This window comes from Vitis riparia, chromosome 13, assembly GCF_004353265.1.
Source record: "Vitis riparia cultivar Riparia Gloire de Montpellier isolate 1030 chromosome 13, EGFV_Vit.rip_1.0, whole genome shotgun sequence".
NCBI lineage: Eukaryota > Viridiplantae > Streptophyta > Magnoliopsida > Vitales > Vitaceae > Vitis > Vitis riparia.
This window is the reverse complement of record NC_048443.1, coordinates 6303690-6319806: the sequence shown is the minus strand read 5'-3', so window position 1 is coordinate 6319806 and position 16117 is coordinate 6303690. Positions and strand designations below refer to the sequence as shown.

Sequence of the window (16117 nt, the reverse complement as noted above, 5' to 3'; positions counted from 1 at the left end):
TTGCATCTTTGCCCATCTAAAAATGTAGAACATTTTAAATTTGAGGTAGTTTTAAATAGTTTTGGAACTCCCTTTCCCTTGTGACCACAAGATGATGGTTGTGAAAGCCAAATCTAACAGCCTAAAACCAGTTCCACAATAGATCCATTTCCTAACTTTCTGGTTGATCATAAACAGACCATAATACGATCAAGACTTTATTCTTATTGTCAGGAAAGAAAATCAAAACTTTAGAAGGAATACCTGACGAATAAACCCCTCAAGAGTCCCCAGCTTTCCCATGGCCATGGCCATTTGACCCATATAGTTTGCCACATTTCCAGATGAACCAGAAGAGCCAAGAGAACCACTGGACAGAGTCTCAGCCAGGGACTGCTGCAATGCTTCCATTCCTTGTGATAATGCATCCTCTGCCTGTTGGGAGGACTGCTGCAAGTTTCCGATGCCCAACAGTTGCTGTTCGGTCAGAGGCTCCAACTGATTCACAAGCAGCTGCAAACCATAACCATTCATCTCAGTAAGCAAAAGAAGAAAATTACATAGAATCAAAACTTCACAAATAATAAACATAATTTTAAAATAAATTACTGACTAGAGAAGTGATGGGGAAAAGCCTTTTAAAGTTTATTCAAGGAAGAAAGGGAAGACCTAAGTAAACTTTAAGTAGAATTAATATTAATTAAAATTGAATTGACATTGGTATTTGTTGGAGTCTAATTAGGATTAGCTAGTTGAATTACAATATAATTAAAATTTGAGTCATGATAGGTTATTAGAATCCTAGTAGACTTTGGATGTTATAATTAGAATTAGAATCATAATAGGTTATTAGAATCTTAGTAGACTTTGGATTTCTTAGAGAAGCTTATAAATAAGCTAATCAATGTAAATCAAAGGGATGAATTGATATGAATAATATTATGTTTTCTTTCATTGCAAGGTTGCAACCCTCAATGGTAAGACTCCATTGATTTTCTTCTAGGTGAGACTCCTATAAGGCCTTAGTGAGACTCTAAGGTTTTCCATATTTTCTTCATTGTTTCTTCTTTCTAGATATTTCTTATCTTATAATTTTCTTTACCATAAAATTTATTCTTTGTTCCTCTCCTTACACCCTAAAAAATAAAACCCTAGTCCACCTACCCTTGAGTGTATGCAACCATCCTAGGGTTGTCCTACATCAATTTTGGTATCAGAGCCAAAGTTCTTGGCTTGAAGGCATATGCAATTAAGGAGCGGAGCAACTTATGCAAGCATTAGTTCCAAAAAAACTTCTAGCAATCAAGATGCCACTACAATACGCTTGGAGGAAATTTCAGTCACACAACAATCCCATCAAGATACTATAATAAAACTAAATAGCAAACTTGATGAGATCATGAAGTTATTAGAAAAGAGTCAAGAAAAACAACCACTTGAAGAAGAGATTGCAAGTCATCAATTTAGACAATCTCCAAGTCGATCATGCGAATAATAAGACAATTTTACGATGGGGAATCAAATAAGGGCCAAGCTTTTTGAGCTAGATGATGATGTGACAAAAAAGGTACGTCTTGAAGTTGCTGAATTTTATGGAAAACTAAATCTAACAGCTTTTTTTGATTGGATTATGTCAATGAAAGATTACTTTGATTGGTATGCAATGCCCGAAAATAGAAAAGTTCGTTTTGTGAAGGCAAAGTTGAAAGGAGCAGCACGTCTATGGTGGCATAATATTGAGAATCAAGTTCATAGAACTGGCCAACCACCTATTGACACATGGGACGAGATGAAGTTGAAGATGAAGGAGCACTTTCTCCCAACTGATTATGAACAACTTATGTATACAAAATTGTTTTCCCTTAAACAAGGTACCAAGTCTATTGAAGAATATACAGAAGAATTCCATGAATTGAGCATTCGAAATCAAGTGCGGGAAAGTGATGCTCAACTTGCAGCCTGCTACAAAGCTGGACTTCGAATGGAGATTCAACTTGAGATGATAGCTGCACACACTTATACCGTAGATGATGTTTATCAACTAGCCCTCAAAATAGAAGAAGGCCTCAAATTTCGGGTTTCCAAGCATCTAAGTTCACAAGCTAGGAGCACTTTCTCCAATAGGACAGCAAGCAAATCTTTAAGCACATCAAACTTCAAAACTTCTAATCATGTGAATGGTGGGGGCAACACTCAACAAACTTCGAATGTGGCTCATAAGAATGGTAATAAGGGTAAAACTCCAATGAGTATTGAAGATAGAAAAGTATACGCGACTCCTTTATGCTTTAAGTGTGGTGGGCATGGTCATTATGTTGTTGTGTACCTAACCAAAGGTTTACACTTTTGTGTTGAAGAACCAGAATTTGAATTGGAGAGTTACCCAAAGGAAGAAGAGACCTACAATGAAGATGAAGTTAGTGAAGAATGTGACTACTATGATGGTATGACGGAAGGACATAGTCTTGTAGTATGACCTTTATTAGTTGTCCCAAAGGTAAAAAGAGAAGAAGATTGGCGACATACTAGCATTTTATAGACACATATTTCTTGCCAAGGGAGATTATGCACCATGATCATTGATGGAGGTAGCAGTTTGAACATAGCTTCGCAAGAACTTGTTGAGAAGCTAAACCTTAAAATAGAGAAACATCCAAATCCATTCAGAGTATCATGGGTTAATGACACCTCTATCCTGATAAGTTTTCGCTGCTTAGTAACATTCCTTTTTGGTAAGGACTTTGAAGAGTCTGTATGGTGTAAGGTCTTACCCATAAAAGTAAGTCATATTTTACTTGGAAGACCTTGGCTCTTTGATAGAAGAGTTCAACATGACGGCTATGAAAATACATATGCTCTCACACACAACAGATGTAAAAAGATCCTTCGTCCAATAAAAGAAGTCCCTCCAATTAAGAAGTCAGGGGAGAAGGCACAACCAAAAAAGGTACTTATTATGTGTCAATTTGAAAATGAGAGCAAGGAAACTAAAGTTATTTTTGCTTTAATGGCTTGGAAAGTGGAAGAATTTAAAGAACAAGATAAGGAATATCTAGCAAATGTACGTAAAATCCTTGGTGACTTTTCTGACTTGTGGCCTGCAGAGTTACCTAATCAACTCCCTCCTCTACGTGATGTACAACATACCATTGATTTGATTCCCAGTGTATCATTACCAAATTTACCAGCCTACAGAATGAATCCAACAGAGCATGTTGAATTGAAAAGGCAAGTTGATGAATTACTTACTAAAGGCTTTATTCGTGAAAGCCTAAGTCCTTGTGGAGTTCCTGCCCTACTAACACCAAAGAAGGATGCATCATGGCGGATGTGTGTGGATAGTCGTGCAATCAACAAAATCACAATCAAGTATCGATTTCCAATTCCAAGACTTGATGACATGCTAGATATGATGGTTGGATCAGTAATCTTCTCAAAGATTGATCTAAGAAGTAGATATCATCAAATACATATTAGACCAAGGGATGAATGGAAGACATCTTTCAAAACTAAGGATGGATTGTATGAGTGGTTAGTCATGCCGTTTGGACTAACCAATGCTCCAAGTACCTTCATGCGAGTTATGTTGCAGGTATTGAAACCTTTTATTGGACGGTTTGTTCTTGTCTATTTTGATGATATTCTTATCTATAGTCGATCTTGTGAAGATCATGAGGAACACTTGAAGCAAGTAATGCGCACTCTTAAGGCTGAAAAATTTTACATTAATTTGAAAAAATGTACTTTCATGAGCCCTAATGTTGTATTTCTTGGTTTTGTTGTGTCTTCTAAGGGTGTTGAAATAGATCCAGAGAAGATCAAAGCTATTGTTGATTGGCCAGTACCAACAAATATCCATGAGGTGCGAAGCTTCCATGGAATGGCTACATTCTATCAATGATTTATTCAAAATTTCAGCTCTATTATGGCCCCAATTACTGAATGCATGAAACCTGGTTCATTTATTTGGACCAAGGCGGCCAACAAGGCATTTGAAGAAATCAAATCCAAGATGGTGAACCCTCCTATCCTACGTTTACCAGACTTTGAGAAAGTATTTGAGGTGGCCTGTGATGCTTCCCATGTGGGAATTGGAGCAGTTCTTAGCCAAGAGGGACATCCTGTGGCTTTCTTTAGTGAGAAGCTCAATGGGGCAAACAAAAAATACTGCACATATGATCTTGAATTCTATGCGTTGGTGCAAACAATTAGGCATTGGCAACATTATCTCAGTTACAAGGAATTTGTTTTGTATTCTAATCATGAAGCCGTGCGACATCTTAATTCTCAAAAGAAGCTTAACTCTCGACATGCAAAATGGAGTAGTTTTCTTCAGCTATTTACCTTTAATTTAAAGCATTGTGCAGGAATTGAAAATAAAGTAACCGATGCCCTTAGTAGGAAGGTCCTTATCTTAGAAAACATGTCAACCACTACAATTGGATTTGAAGAATTAAAGCATTGTTATGACAATGATGCTGATTTTGGAGATGTTTATTCCTCTCTTTTGAGTGGTTCAAAAGCAACACATATTGATTTCCAGATTTTAGAATGTACTTGTTTTATAAAAATCATTTATGCTTATCAAGGACTTCCCAACGTGATCATGTCATATGGGAACCTCATGGAGGCAGAATGGGTGGACATTTTGGACAAGATAAGACCATTGCTTTGGTGAAAGATCGCTTCTTTTGGCCTAGTTTAAAGAAGGATGTTTAGAAAGTTATCAAACAATGCCAAGCATGTTAAGTAGGAAAAGGTTCAAAGCAAAATACAGGGTTATATACACCATTACCAATTCCATTCAAACCTTGGGAAGACTTGAGCATGGATTTTGTACTTGGATTACCAAGGACACAATGGGGCTTTGATTTTATATTTGTTGTGGTTGACAGATTTTCCAAAATGGCACATTTTATTCCATGTAAGAAGGCTTCGGATGCTTCTGATGTTGCTGCCTTGTTCTTTAAAGAAGTAGTCCGATTGCATGGATTACCATAATCCATTGTTTTTTATCGCGATGTCAAGTTTATGAGCTATTTTTGGAAAACCTTATGGGCCAAGCTAGGTACTCAATTAAAATTTTCAAGTTCTTTTCATCCTCAAACTGATAGACAAACAGAAGTTGTCAATCGCAACCTTGGTAATCTTTTGAGATGCATTGTGAGAGATCAGTTAAGAAATTGGGACAATGTCTTACCACAAGCCGAATTTGCGTTCAATAGCTCCACTAATCGTACTACTGGGTACTCACCTTTTGAAGTGGCATATGGGCTGAAACCTAAGCAACCTGTTGATCTTATACCATTGCCTACTTCTGTCCACACCAACCAAGATGGTGATGCATTTGCACGTCATATACAAGATATACATGAGAAGGTACGAGAAAAAATCAAAATCAACAATGAGAACTATAAAGAGGCAACAGATGCACATCGAAGATATATTCAGTTTCAATAAGATGATCTAGTGATGGTTTGCCTACGACCAAAAAGATTTCATCTGAGCACATATCAAAAGCTTCAAGCTAAGAAAACAGGTCCATTTCAGGGACTAAAGTCGTTGGGTGAGAATGCTTATGTGTTATAGCTCTCTTCAGACTTGCATTTTAGTCCAATATTTAATGTGGAAGATTTGTATATCTACCATGGCCATCACAACAATGTAAGTGAAGAGTTGGATCTTCAATTACCACCTACTCTTAGCCCACATCCTGAGATCGAGTATGTTCTTGATGATCAACTTATGTCTACTCGACAAGGTGGATATCAAAATTTTTTGGTGAAATGGAGAGGCAAACCACACTGAAAATACATGGATTACGACAACGGATTTTCAAAAGCTTAACCCCGATCTCTATGAATTGTATCAAGCATCTAACTCGTCGGAGCTGAGTTCTTTCAAGCCGGGGAGAATTGATGGGGGAAAGTCTTTTAAAGTTTATTCAAGGAAGAAAAGGAAGACCTAAGTAAACTTTAAGTAGGATTAACATGAATTAGAATTGAATTGAAATTGGTATTTGTTGGAGTCTAATTTGGATTAGCTAGTTGAGTTATAATATAATTAAAATTTGAGTCATGATAGGTTATTAGAGTCTGAGTAGACTTTGGATGTTATAATTAGAATTAGAATCATAACAGGTTATTAGAGTACTCGTAGACTTTGGATTTCTTAGAGAAGCCTATAAATAGACTAATCAATGTAAATCAAAGGGATGAATTGATATGAATAATATTATATTTTCTTTCATTGCAAGGTTGCAACCCTCAATGGTGAGACTCCATTGATTTTCTTCTAGGTGAGACTCCTAGAAGGCCTTAGTGAGACTAAGGTTTTCCATCTGTTCTTCATTGTTTCTTCTTTCTCTGTATTTTTTATCTTATAATTTTCTCTACCATAAAATTTATTCTTTGTTACTCTCCTACACCCTAAAAAATAAAACCCTAGTCCACCTACCCTTGAGTGTAGGCAACCATCCTAGGGTTGTCCTACATCAAGAAGTTTTAGAATTTGAAAAGGAGAAATAAAACTGCATAAAAGGTACTAAATGCTGCATTAATATCAGAAAAAGGCGGGAAAAAAGAGAAAAAAAAATGTCTGTTTCGCTACAAGGCAACGTTTGCAGCCAGAGATACAAATAAGAACAACTAAAGATATTATAAGAACTATATAAAAAATAGTAATTACAATTTAAGAAAATGTGCAAAGACCTCCTACAATGTTTTCAAACAGAGACTAGTTGAAAATAGTTCAACTGCCAATCAGACAATTATCATATTAAAAGAATTAAAACATAGAAAACCGATAAATACAGAACATTCAATAAAAATTCAAGTTGTTTTCTGTTGAATGTATGTTTTCAGATATGTTTTGCTGGTCATAATTTACACAAAGTACGAGTTAGTTCCAACACACTCATTCCAAAACCAACAAATAGAAGCTGTTGGTGGGCCTGGGGAGTTCAAACTTCTAATCAAGTCAGGGTTCAGAACACTGCCACCATATTCATGACAATTACTTGATGGATATTCTGGAGAGTGCACCAAAATGGAAAGGATTCAAGAGCTGAATAAAGCAAGCAGAAGAGAAGAAAGTCCAGCAATTCATTCAGGAACAGAAAAATAAGCTCTCAAATTCTCAATTCTGCTACATACCACAAGCCTATCCATTCAGTTTTATACTTCTATTTTTTATGTCACATTTATGAGGCACTATCCCATGGAAGTCATCCTGGACAATCCTAAGCATGCCCCCAATAAGCACCTAATTAACAGGTTGTTACAATTCAAACAAGATAGAAAGCACAAAACTCCAAATAAAATTAATAGCATCTACTGGGTGGTGATAAACTGAGAAGAAATGGATATGTAGATGAAGTCTTCCTATTATTTGTCAGGGTGAGGGTCTGAATACCCCAACAGAAGGAAACCATCAAAATGGTAAAAGGGTCATACCTTTAGGAGTTCAGATGAACGGAAACCACCAAGCCACAAAAAACACCTCTCTGCAGGTGTTTTCCACATGCCTGATAATAAATGGAAAACATCAGCCTTGGCTGCAACGCCCTTCAGCCTGAATATGTCATCATAGTGTGCCATGATATTATCAACAATAACACGAAGTTCAGCATCGCTTGCATGAGAATTGACCGCTGATCTCAGTTCGTTGATTTGTCGGTTCTGCTCTTCCAGCCACCTAGCATATTCTACATCAAATGCCATGGCCCCTGACAGAAGATGCAATGAAGAAGATAATTTTCCTTATAAGACTTGACAACAACTAATTTAAAGCACATGGATATGTTTTATTATACGCTTCTCTATGTATGGGAGTGTGTGCAAACTCACACATATATACATGCATACAAGTATAAACATAAGGAATCAATTTTTAGGTTTTCTACGAATCATGTCATTTACCTTCAATCAACTTCAGTAGTGGTCAAGGTTACATAGAAATTATAGTAACCCTACCAATCTTAAATGCATTCCACATGGTATGAAACATAATATGTTTCTGAATTGGCAGGATATTTTGGCTATCAAAAAGTTTTTGCCCATTATTATTATCTATGCAATGGTTATAAACTCAACGAGGAAAAACAAATAGCAAGATCCATATTAATATTTACACAATCAATGGAGTGAAACTTATTAATAATAATTATCAATTTGCATCTCTCCACTCATTTGTATTTTGCATTTTTCATTTTAAATGATCAAAATTTACATTAAGAATTAATTTGTTACACCTTTTTTCACACTCATGAATTGTGTGATGTCTTCTAGTATTCAGGATGATACCTTTAGGAAAGTCATTGCCCACTACAATGTAAATAGGGCCATTAATTAAAATTTTATCTGAGATATAATCCCAGCACCACCAACAAAAAATAGGAAATAGAAGTTGCTCAAACTGGGTTAAATTCTCTCTTCCATCAACGGTAAAACGTTAGAACCTAAGCCAAACCAGGATCAGTCAACTTGCATTCAAGCATTCAATTTTTCTGTAAGAAATGCAGGGTAGAAGAACAAGGGAGTACCATTTCCACTCATTGAATGGGCTTGATCTCCTGAGCTTGAAATAAAAATACCCTACAGGACATAAAGCATGGTAAATTACAAGCTACTTACACCTCACAAAGACAATGATTTTGTGTAAATCAACAGAATAAACAAGGCAATGGGTAAACCAAGAAATGACCAAAGCCAACCTGCTGTCGCGCTCGCTGGAGCTCCTGCTCTAGTTGGGTCAGCTTCATCCGGCTACTTTCTAGCTGTTGGACATATGCCTAATGGAAAAACAAGAACAGATGCAACCGAGTAAAGTCAGTTCATACAACATAAGCATTTATGCAAGCAAGAAGTACTAAAAAAATGGCAAAACAAGAAAGATGACGCATGAATATGTGTGAACATTAACTAAGAGCAGTTATAGCACATAAAATGAAATGTGCTGAGAAAAAAAAAATTATTAAGAAAAAGAACAAAAAATGAAAAATGAAAAAAAATGAAAAAAAAAAAAAAAAAAGGTCTTTTGAGGCCTGGATCAGGTAACAGTTGGCATGGGGTTGGGAGGTTCAAGGTTCAATTCTATGTACCCAACAAAAATAAAATAAATAAATTACATAGAAAAAAGGAAAAGGGGCTCATTAAACAAGTAATACCAGGAATCCTATTTTGCAGCCTTTGTTTCCAGGCTATAGGAATGATACAGTGGCTGGCCTGAGACAACATGAGGTGATAAGGTGCGTTTGCAATTCAACTAAACCGGGAACAAGCCATAAGCATAGGCCTCCAAGAGAGAGCCCAGAAACAGCACATGTAGTATTGAGTCTCCAAATGGAGCTTAACAATGGAAAATTGGTCTCTGGGAGGAGTATAATATTTGAATACATCACATTTGATACAAGGAGATAGCCTCTCAGTTGTCTGCTCCCTGTGGTCACTTAAACCTCATCCTTCTGCTATTTTTGACGTGTAATAAGAACAAAAATTTTGCATTATTAACCCAACTACCCTTGGAAGGTAAAATTCAACTTAGAGGTGATTTCAAGAAGTTTAAATGTATTTCTTCACAAGCACATAAGAGATATAAGAAAATGTCAGAAGAGGTGCTGCCTATCTACAAAGAAACCAAAAACCAAAGAAAAAAAAAAGGGATAATCAAAACAAGACCAAAAAAGAAAGCTACAGGAGACTGAAAATAAATCAAGGCCTTTCCAGACATTGAGACCTAAGAAAGCTAAGAAAAAATTTTAAGAACATATTCTTTCAATTTCACTCACAAACCTCCAACCCTTCAAGTCCCACTATTATGCTATCCCTATAGACAAGAAGCTAAATTGATGGAGTCATCGTCCACAATTCATTTCTCTTTTTCTTGATAAACCTCTCCAGTCAACACTCCCTTCTACAAACATGGCAACTCAGGCCACATCCCAAAAAGTGAAAATGCAAAAAACAATAGCATCCAAAATACAGTGTACTGAACCTGAAAATGTTTTGCAGACTCTTCCTTTTGCACAGCAAGCTACATCAGTCCATGAAACCAACCTCTTTTCTCAGCTTCTCGATATGTAAGATTTCCCCCCAAATGCAGACAAAGGCTATAAATTTTGGGGGAGTCCCTACTTTTCAGGTGCACTAATGTGGGGTTATGCCTCTTCTAAGTAACTAAAACTCAATGAACCTAAAAATCTTTTGGACTTGCCAAGCCACAGTAAAATGAACCTGAAAATGTTAGCAGACTCCTCTCTTTTGGACAAGCTACACCAGTACACATGAAACAACTCTTCTTTCAGTTTCTCCATTATCCTCTCCTAAGCTGCAGAACAATGCTTTTGACTTGTAGGTGGATCCATACTTCTGCCTGCAAACCATGTAGGTGAGCTCCCTTCAAATGAGGCTAAGACTTGAACAGAAAAATAACTGCTCAGACTTACTTTTGACAATAAACTATTCTCCCTATTCCTTAAAGAAGGCAAATTGATGAAGACTAAGAATGTAGTCACCACCTTCAATTATTAGTCATGAATATTCCTAATAAAACCAAGGCCTTGTTTGTTTTTTCATCTAAAGTCTTAATAGACTTTAGATGTTATGGTTAAGTCTTGTTTTCTAATATACTGTCTGAATAGCAAAAAAAGAAAATTTTTAACTTTTATCTAAAATATGAAGTCTTAATGACAGTTTTGGATTGATCTCTATTCAAATTTCAGATAACCTCAGACCTATTTAGACTTCAGATAAAAAAAAACAAAGCCACCTAAGACTTGCCCAAACCCGACCATCATTACCACCACCCAACCTCTGAACTCTAGCATTCTACCATAAGAGCATCCCCATTTACTGTTGATCTTTGAAACGAAGATCTTCACATAATCGTCAATCTAAAACTTAACTATTTGACCATATCCAACTGTACAGTTGAGTTTGACAAAGTCCAACCAACCATCCCAATGACTTTCCACAAACCCATACCACACTAGCCATACTCCCTCCACCAACCATAATCTTCCCAATACTTGCAGCAACAACTTTCCACAATGTATTTCTCCCCTTCAAACTTCCTAAAGCCACTTGCCTAACAGAGTTGTATTCAAATGATAAATGATCACTTTAAAATCGATGGACAAAGATAGCTTCTTAGTTTGTCTCCTCCCTGTGGTTACTTTAGACTTCATCCCTTTAAGCTTCTTCTTTGCATTTAATAAAAGTTGTGTTATTAAACCAACTATTCTTACAAGGTAAATTCAACCTAGATGCAATCTCAAGAGTTCCAATTTTTTTTTGAGCATGCAGGATGCATTACGAAAAACAAATCACAACAAAATAAGATGCATTAGAGAAAACCAAAATGACAGTGGCTTGTGTATACAGGATATATTCCAGCAACACTTTAAGGGAGAAGAAAAAGAAAAAGAAACCCCCCCCCCCCCCCCCCCCCAAAAAAAAAGGGAAAAACAAAACAAAGCAAGAACATAAAAAAAAAAAAAAAGAAGTCTATCAAAATAAAGACAAAAGAAAAAGAAAGAAAAAAGAAGACAAACAGACCATTGATTAAATCCAAGAATGCCAAGCGCCCCCTCTTCAAAAGGATTTGCCAATCAATCAGACCAAGATTTAACAATATATTCCTTCAACTTCAGGTCAGAAACCTCTACCACTTCTGAAGTTCTATTACTCCATCTACACCTTCAAGCACCTAAACATGAGAGAGACATCTTCACACCTCTCCTCTTCATAATAAACCTGACCCTCCAGCTAACCAACAATTTTGAACAACCTCCGCAGAACCAAGACTACCCTTAAAAAGAGAAAACAGAAGAAAAGAAGGCTGCCAAGAAGATGGCTCTTCCCTTTTGCACATGATACACCAATTAACAAGAGACTGACCCCTTATTTTCATCTGATTGGCGGTGAAGATCCTCTTAAGCAGTGGATCAACTGAACAAAGTCACTTTAGAAAAGACATAATCTCAGCTTGGAAAGTGGAGATTCCCCCAAAAGTTAGAGCCTTGAAAACAACAGAAAATCACCATCCTAGCTACTTTCCACTAAAAACAATCCGACCAACAACTTAAAGATGGCACATTGACAAGGAAGCTCCAATTCCAAGCCACAGTAATTCCTAATCATACTAGGATTCAACTGCACCTCACCCTCCTCTGAACACTGGTAGTCTGTCATTGAAGCATCCCTACAGAGATTACTAAATAGATCTACATAGTTATCTTTTAAGGGAAAACATTAACCCAAAACTTAACTCTTCCCATTTCCAACTTTACAGCTGAGGGGCTTCGTAAATGGTGAGTCAAGCAAACAACTATTGATGACTTTCTATAAGTCCCTGCCATATGAGTCCCTACACTCTCTCAAACTAGCCCATAACACTTGCCTTCACAATCCACTCCTCTTGAAGTACACACAACCAAGTGAACAAAAATGCAAAACAACCTGTACAGCTTAAAAATAGGACAAAAAGTACAACACTCCTCAACTTAGGGCAATAAAAAAAAATCACCTATAAGAGACACAAGCTGACCAAATCCTTGCTTGGCTAAGTGACCTACAACAAAATACTGAGCAAGAAGTCCAAAAGAGAGAAAGTTTCGTCCCTCTAGATACCATTTGGTAAATCCATACATCATACTTCCACTTTTCTATTTCCTTTTCAGCTAACCAGAAAACAACAATTACTGAATTCCACTGCTCCAGAAAACAAATCAATCAAGGCCCAATCTAGGGGAAAGTTTGAGGAAGAAGAGGGTTGGAAGTCAAATGTGGTGAGAGATTCCTACGAGGTTGGGGTTTGGAAAGTGATTCGGAAGTCATGGGATTTTTCTAAAACATTGGTATCTTTTGCAGTAGATAGTGGGAGTAGGATGAAGTTTTGGAAAGATAGGTGGTGCAATGAGGAGCCCTAATGTGGGACTTTTCCATCCTTGTTTGTCTTATCTGTTTTGAAAGAGGCATGGGTAGATGACTTTTGGAACAGGGGGGGAAGGAGGAAATTGAAACTTTGATTTTGTCAGGAATCTGAATGATTGAGAATTAGTTGACATGGAGCGGCTCCTTCACAAACTCCAAGGATAGACTATTAAGAGGAAAGAGGAGGATAGAGTGGTTTGGAAGGGTGATAGCAAAGGGGTTTTCTTTATAAGAGGGTTTTATTCTCTTTTAGAGAGAGGTTCGTGCCACCCCTTTCCCTTTAGATTATTTGGAACTCGTGGATTCCTACAAAGGTGAGTTTCTTCACTTAGAAGGCTTGCTAGGGTAAGATCTTAACTTTGAATCAACTTCAAAGAAGAGGGTGGACCTTGGTCAACAGGCATGCCTTGTGCAAGGAGGAATCAGAGTCCATTGATCATACTCTCCTACATTGTGATAAAGTGAGAATTTTATGGCAGTTGGTGTTCTCCATTTTTGGTATTCAATGGGTTATCCCTCAGTCAATTAGGGAGACTCTTCCTCGGTGCCACAACTCTTTCATTGGTAGAAGGTGTGTTAAGGTATGGAGGCTGCTCCTTTATCTATATTTTGGACCATCTAGAAGGAAAGAAATTGAAGATGTTTTGAAAATGAGTTGTCGTCAGATCAAAGACCAAAAAACATCTATCTTAACAATTTCTCTATGTTTGGTTAAAGTGCACATAGGCGGAGGCTATTTGCCTTTGGTGGACTTCATAGATTGGTTGGGTCTTTGTTGAGGGAGGGAGTATTTTTGTGTCCTTTCTTTTCTGCTTCTTTTTTTAGTGTTCATTGTATGCAGTTTGTGTACTTTCAAGCGCTTTTTGAGTTTATATAATACACTCTCTTATTCATAAAAAAAAAATAAAAAATGAAATGCTCTTAATCAAACAAAGAGATATCATCTCTTCCATAAGGCTGACCTTTTATTCAAACATTCAATCACTATATTCTAAGTTGATCTAGCATTAAGTGGCAAAACTAGCAGATATGTAGACAGCAAATGGCCAAACAAGCATCCCAAAGCTGAGGCCAAAGACTGAACATCCTCTACCTGCCCCTACCCTTCTATAATCTCTAAACCACAAACTACCTTGATCAACAAAAGTATACACTTGACTGAAGGCAATTGTTCCTTTACTAAGGGATCATGTGAAGATAAGAAAATTTTGCATGTGTCAATAGATGTAAAGCAAGCAAGAGGAAAGGGAAATTATGATTAAACTTAAGGAGCAGACAAGTGAAAAATAATCCAAAGCCCATTGACTTTATGCTGGTGCCTTTATCAATTGAAGATTGTTTTGTCTTTGTTAGACAATCAATTTTCCTAAAAGCTTAAGCTTATAAGATTTAGGCTCACAATGTATGTCATACGATCTTAACACCCTTCCTCACGTGTGACCCCATACGCACATATGGTTACACATAGGCGCACACAGACCTGAAGACAAACAGCATTGTTAGGGCTTTAAAAAGTGGGGACCTAATAAAATGGGGAAATAAACATGCGGTGAGGTTCCAACACATGACCTCCCACCAAACGAGACTCTAATACCATGTTAGGCAACCAATTTTCTTAAAGGTTAAGCTTGTACGATTTAGGCCCACGATGTATATCATATACTCCAACAGTCTTAAAATGTTAAAATCGAGATCTGGGAAACCCATTAAAGATGATGCAACAGTGCAACTACATTAAATGATATTAGCAGTTAGAATAGCCTGATCCTCGGCATTTTTCATATGCCATCTGCTAATTGAAGTTACTGCTTTTTTCCATGTAATATTCTCTACTAAAATTCAGAAAATTTCACTTGTGAACTGACCAAATAGCTGATTTAAATTAGCAAGAAAGAATACAATTAAACAACAAAATACATACTTTCTTTCTCAATCGGCTTTTTCGTGCAGCTTCACGATTTTGAGCAAGCCTACGAAGAGTCTGTGAAATACAAACAAACAAAAGATCATCAAATGTTACTGTATTCAGTTGAGATGATATACACGCAATTAGTTTGATCTATATGACCTTCTGATCATTTTTATCCTTTGATCTGTCGCTGGAATCAGAAGCCATATTGGAAGCAGGTTGACCCCTTTCAAACTGAATATCAAAAGTAAATGTCAGTTTTTGATATCAACTTTTATTATTAACCCAAATTTTTTAATAAGAAAATAAATGAAGCATGCCTCAACATGAACAAGAGAATAAATGAATATGCAAATTGAAAATAACTGAGAGATATGAACAAGTCTTGATAGATATACCATCCAAAACATAACTCAATTAATGCAGTGCAGGATGTAAGATGTTGAGAGAGAGAGAGAGAGAGAGAGAGATCACCCTCTGAACTTTATCATCTGTATCCACGTCTGTCGAGATATCAGTCCTAGGACTGGCATCTGCCATTGCAGACTCTCCCCAGTTCTCTACACTACCACTAGATATAGAAACCAGATTTGATTGTTGACCCTTTTGCAATGGCAACCTCTGAGACTCCACCCGGGCAGCAGTTGGATTTATATCAAATGAATTTTGTGACTTTTGGCAAATTAAAAAGACAAAACATAACCATAGGTAATTAGTACAGGAAGAACTACTATGGATCGCCTAGGGCCAAAAAAACCCCAATAAAATGATTCCATAAATAACAGAAATAGAAACCTTACAACTTGAAACCACCAAAAAAAAAAAAAATGGAACTCTACCTTATCAAAAGTGACACTATGGAGGGGATCAGAAATAACTGCTCGACCACTTGGTTTTGTCGAATTGAATGCAGTGCCTTCATTATGGAAACAGTACAAAAGAAATCATATGAGGTTCCAAAATGGGGAAAAAAAATTGCTGGAATGAACAAGGTCACTCAATCATTTAATTTAAAATCTGTGGTGAAAAACATTAGAAGTTTCTTATATAGCTTTTCTGATAAAAAAGAAAAGAAAAACATTAGAAGGAGAATTTTCTTAAATAACGAAGAAATTAGTTTCTAATCATGCTAGGAGACAACAAATTGGACAACTTTAAAATTAGAAACAACATTAGTTTAAATTTCACATAAAAGAAGTTTCCTAATCCTATTAGGAAAGGAGATCAATTTTTTTGAGGATGGTATTACTTGTCTTCTATGACAATAACTTGTTCAGGCTATCAACTCATGAAATTT

At 36.6% G+C, this 16117-nt stretch overlaps 1 protein-coding gene across 7 annotated transcripts in view; it reads right to left on the bottom strand.

The window, feature by feature from the left end:
- The window catches only part of LOC117928058 (transcription factor TGA2.2-like), a 30148-nt gene that overhangs the window by 878 nt on the left and 13153 nt on the right, over positions 1 to 16117 (bottom strand). For all 7 annotated transcript variants that reach the window (XM_034847831.1, XM_034847830.1, XM_034847828.1 and 4 more), the window contains 8 exons: positions 15660 to 15736; positions 15295 to 15492; positions 14980 to 15054; positions 14833 to 14892; positions 8693 to 8770; positions 8522 to 8573; positions 7434 to 7705; positions 244 to 492 (listed from right to left, as the gene is read on the bottom strand). In XM_034847831.1, coding sequence (XP_034703722.1) covers positions 244 to 492; positions 7434 to 7705; positions 8522 to 8573; positions 8693 to 8770; positions 14833 to 14892; positions 14980 to 15054; positions 15295 to 15492; positions 15660 to 15736 — 1061 coding nt within the window. The remainder of the gene's footprint in view (positions 1 to 243; positions 493 to 7433; positions 7706 to 8521; positions 8574 to 8692; positions 8771 to 14832; positions 14893 to 14979; positions 15055 to 15294; positions 15493 to 15659; positions 15737 to 16117) is intronic.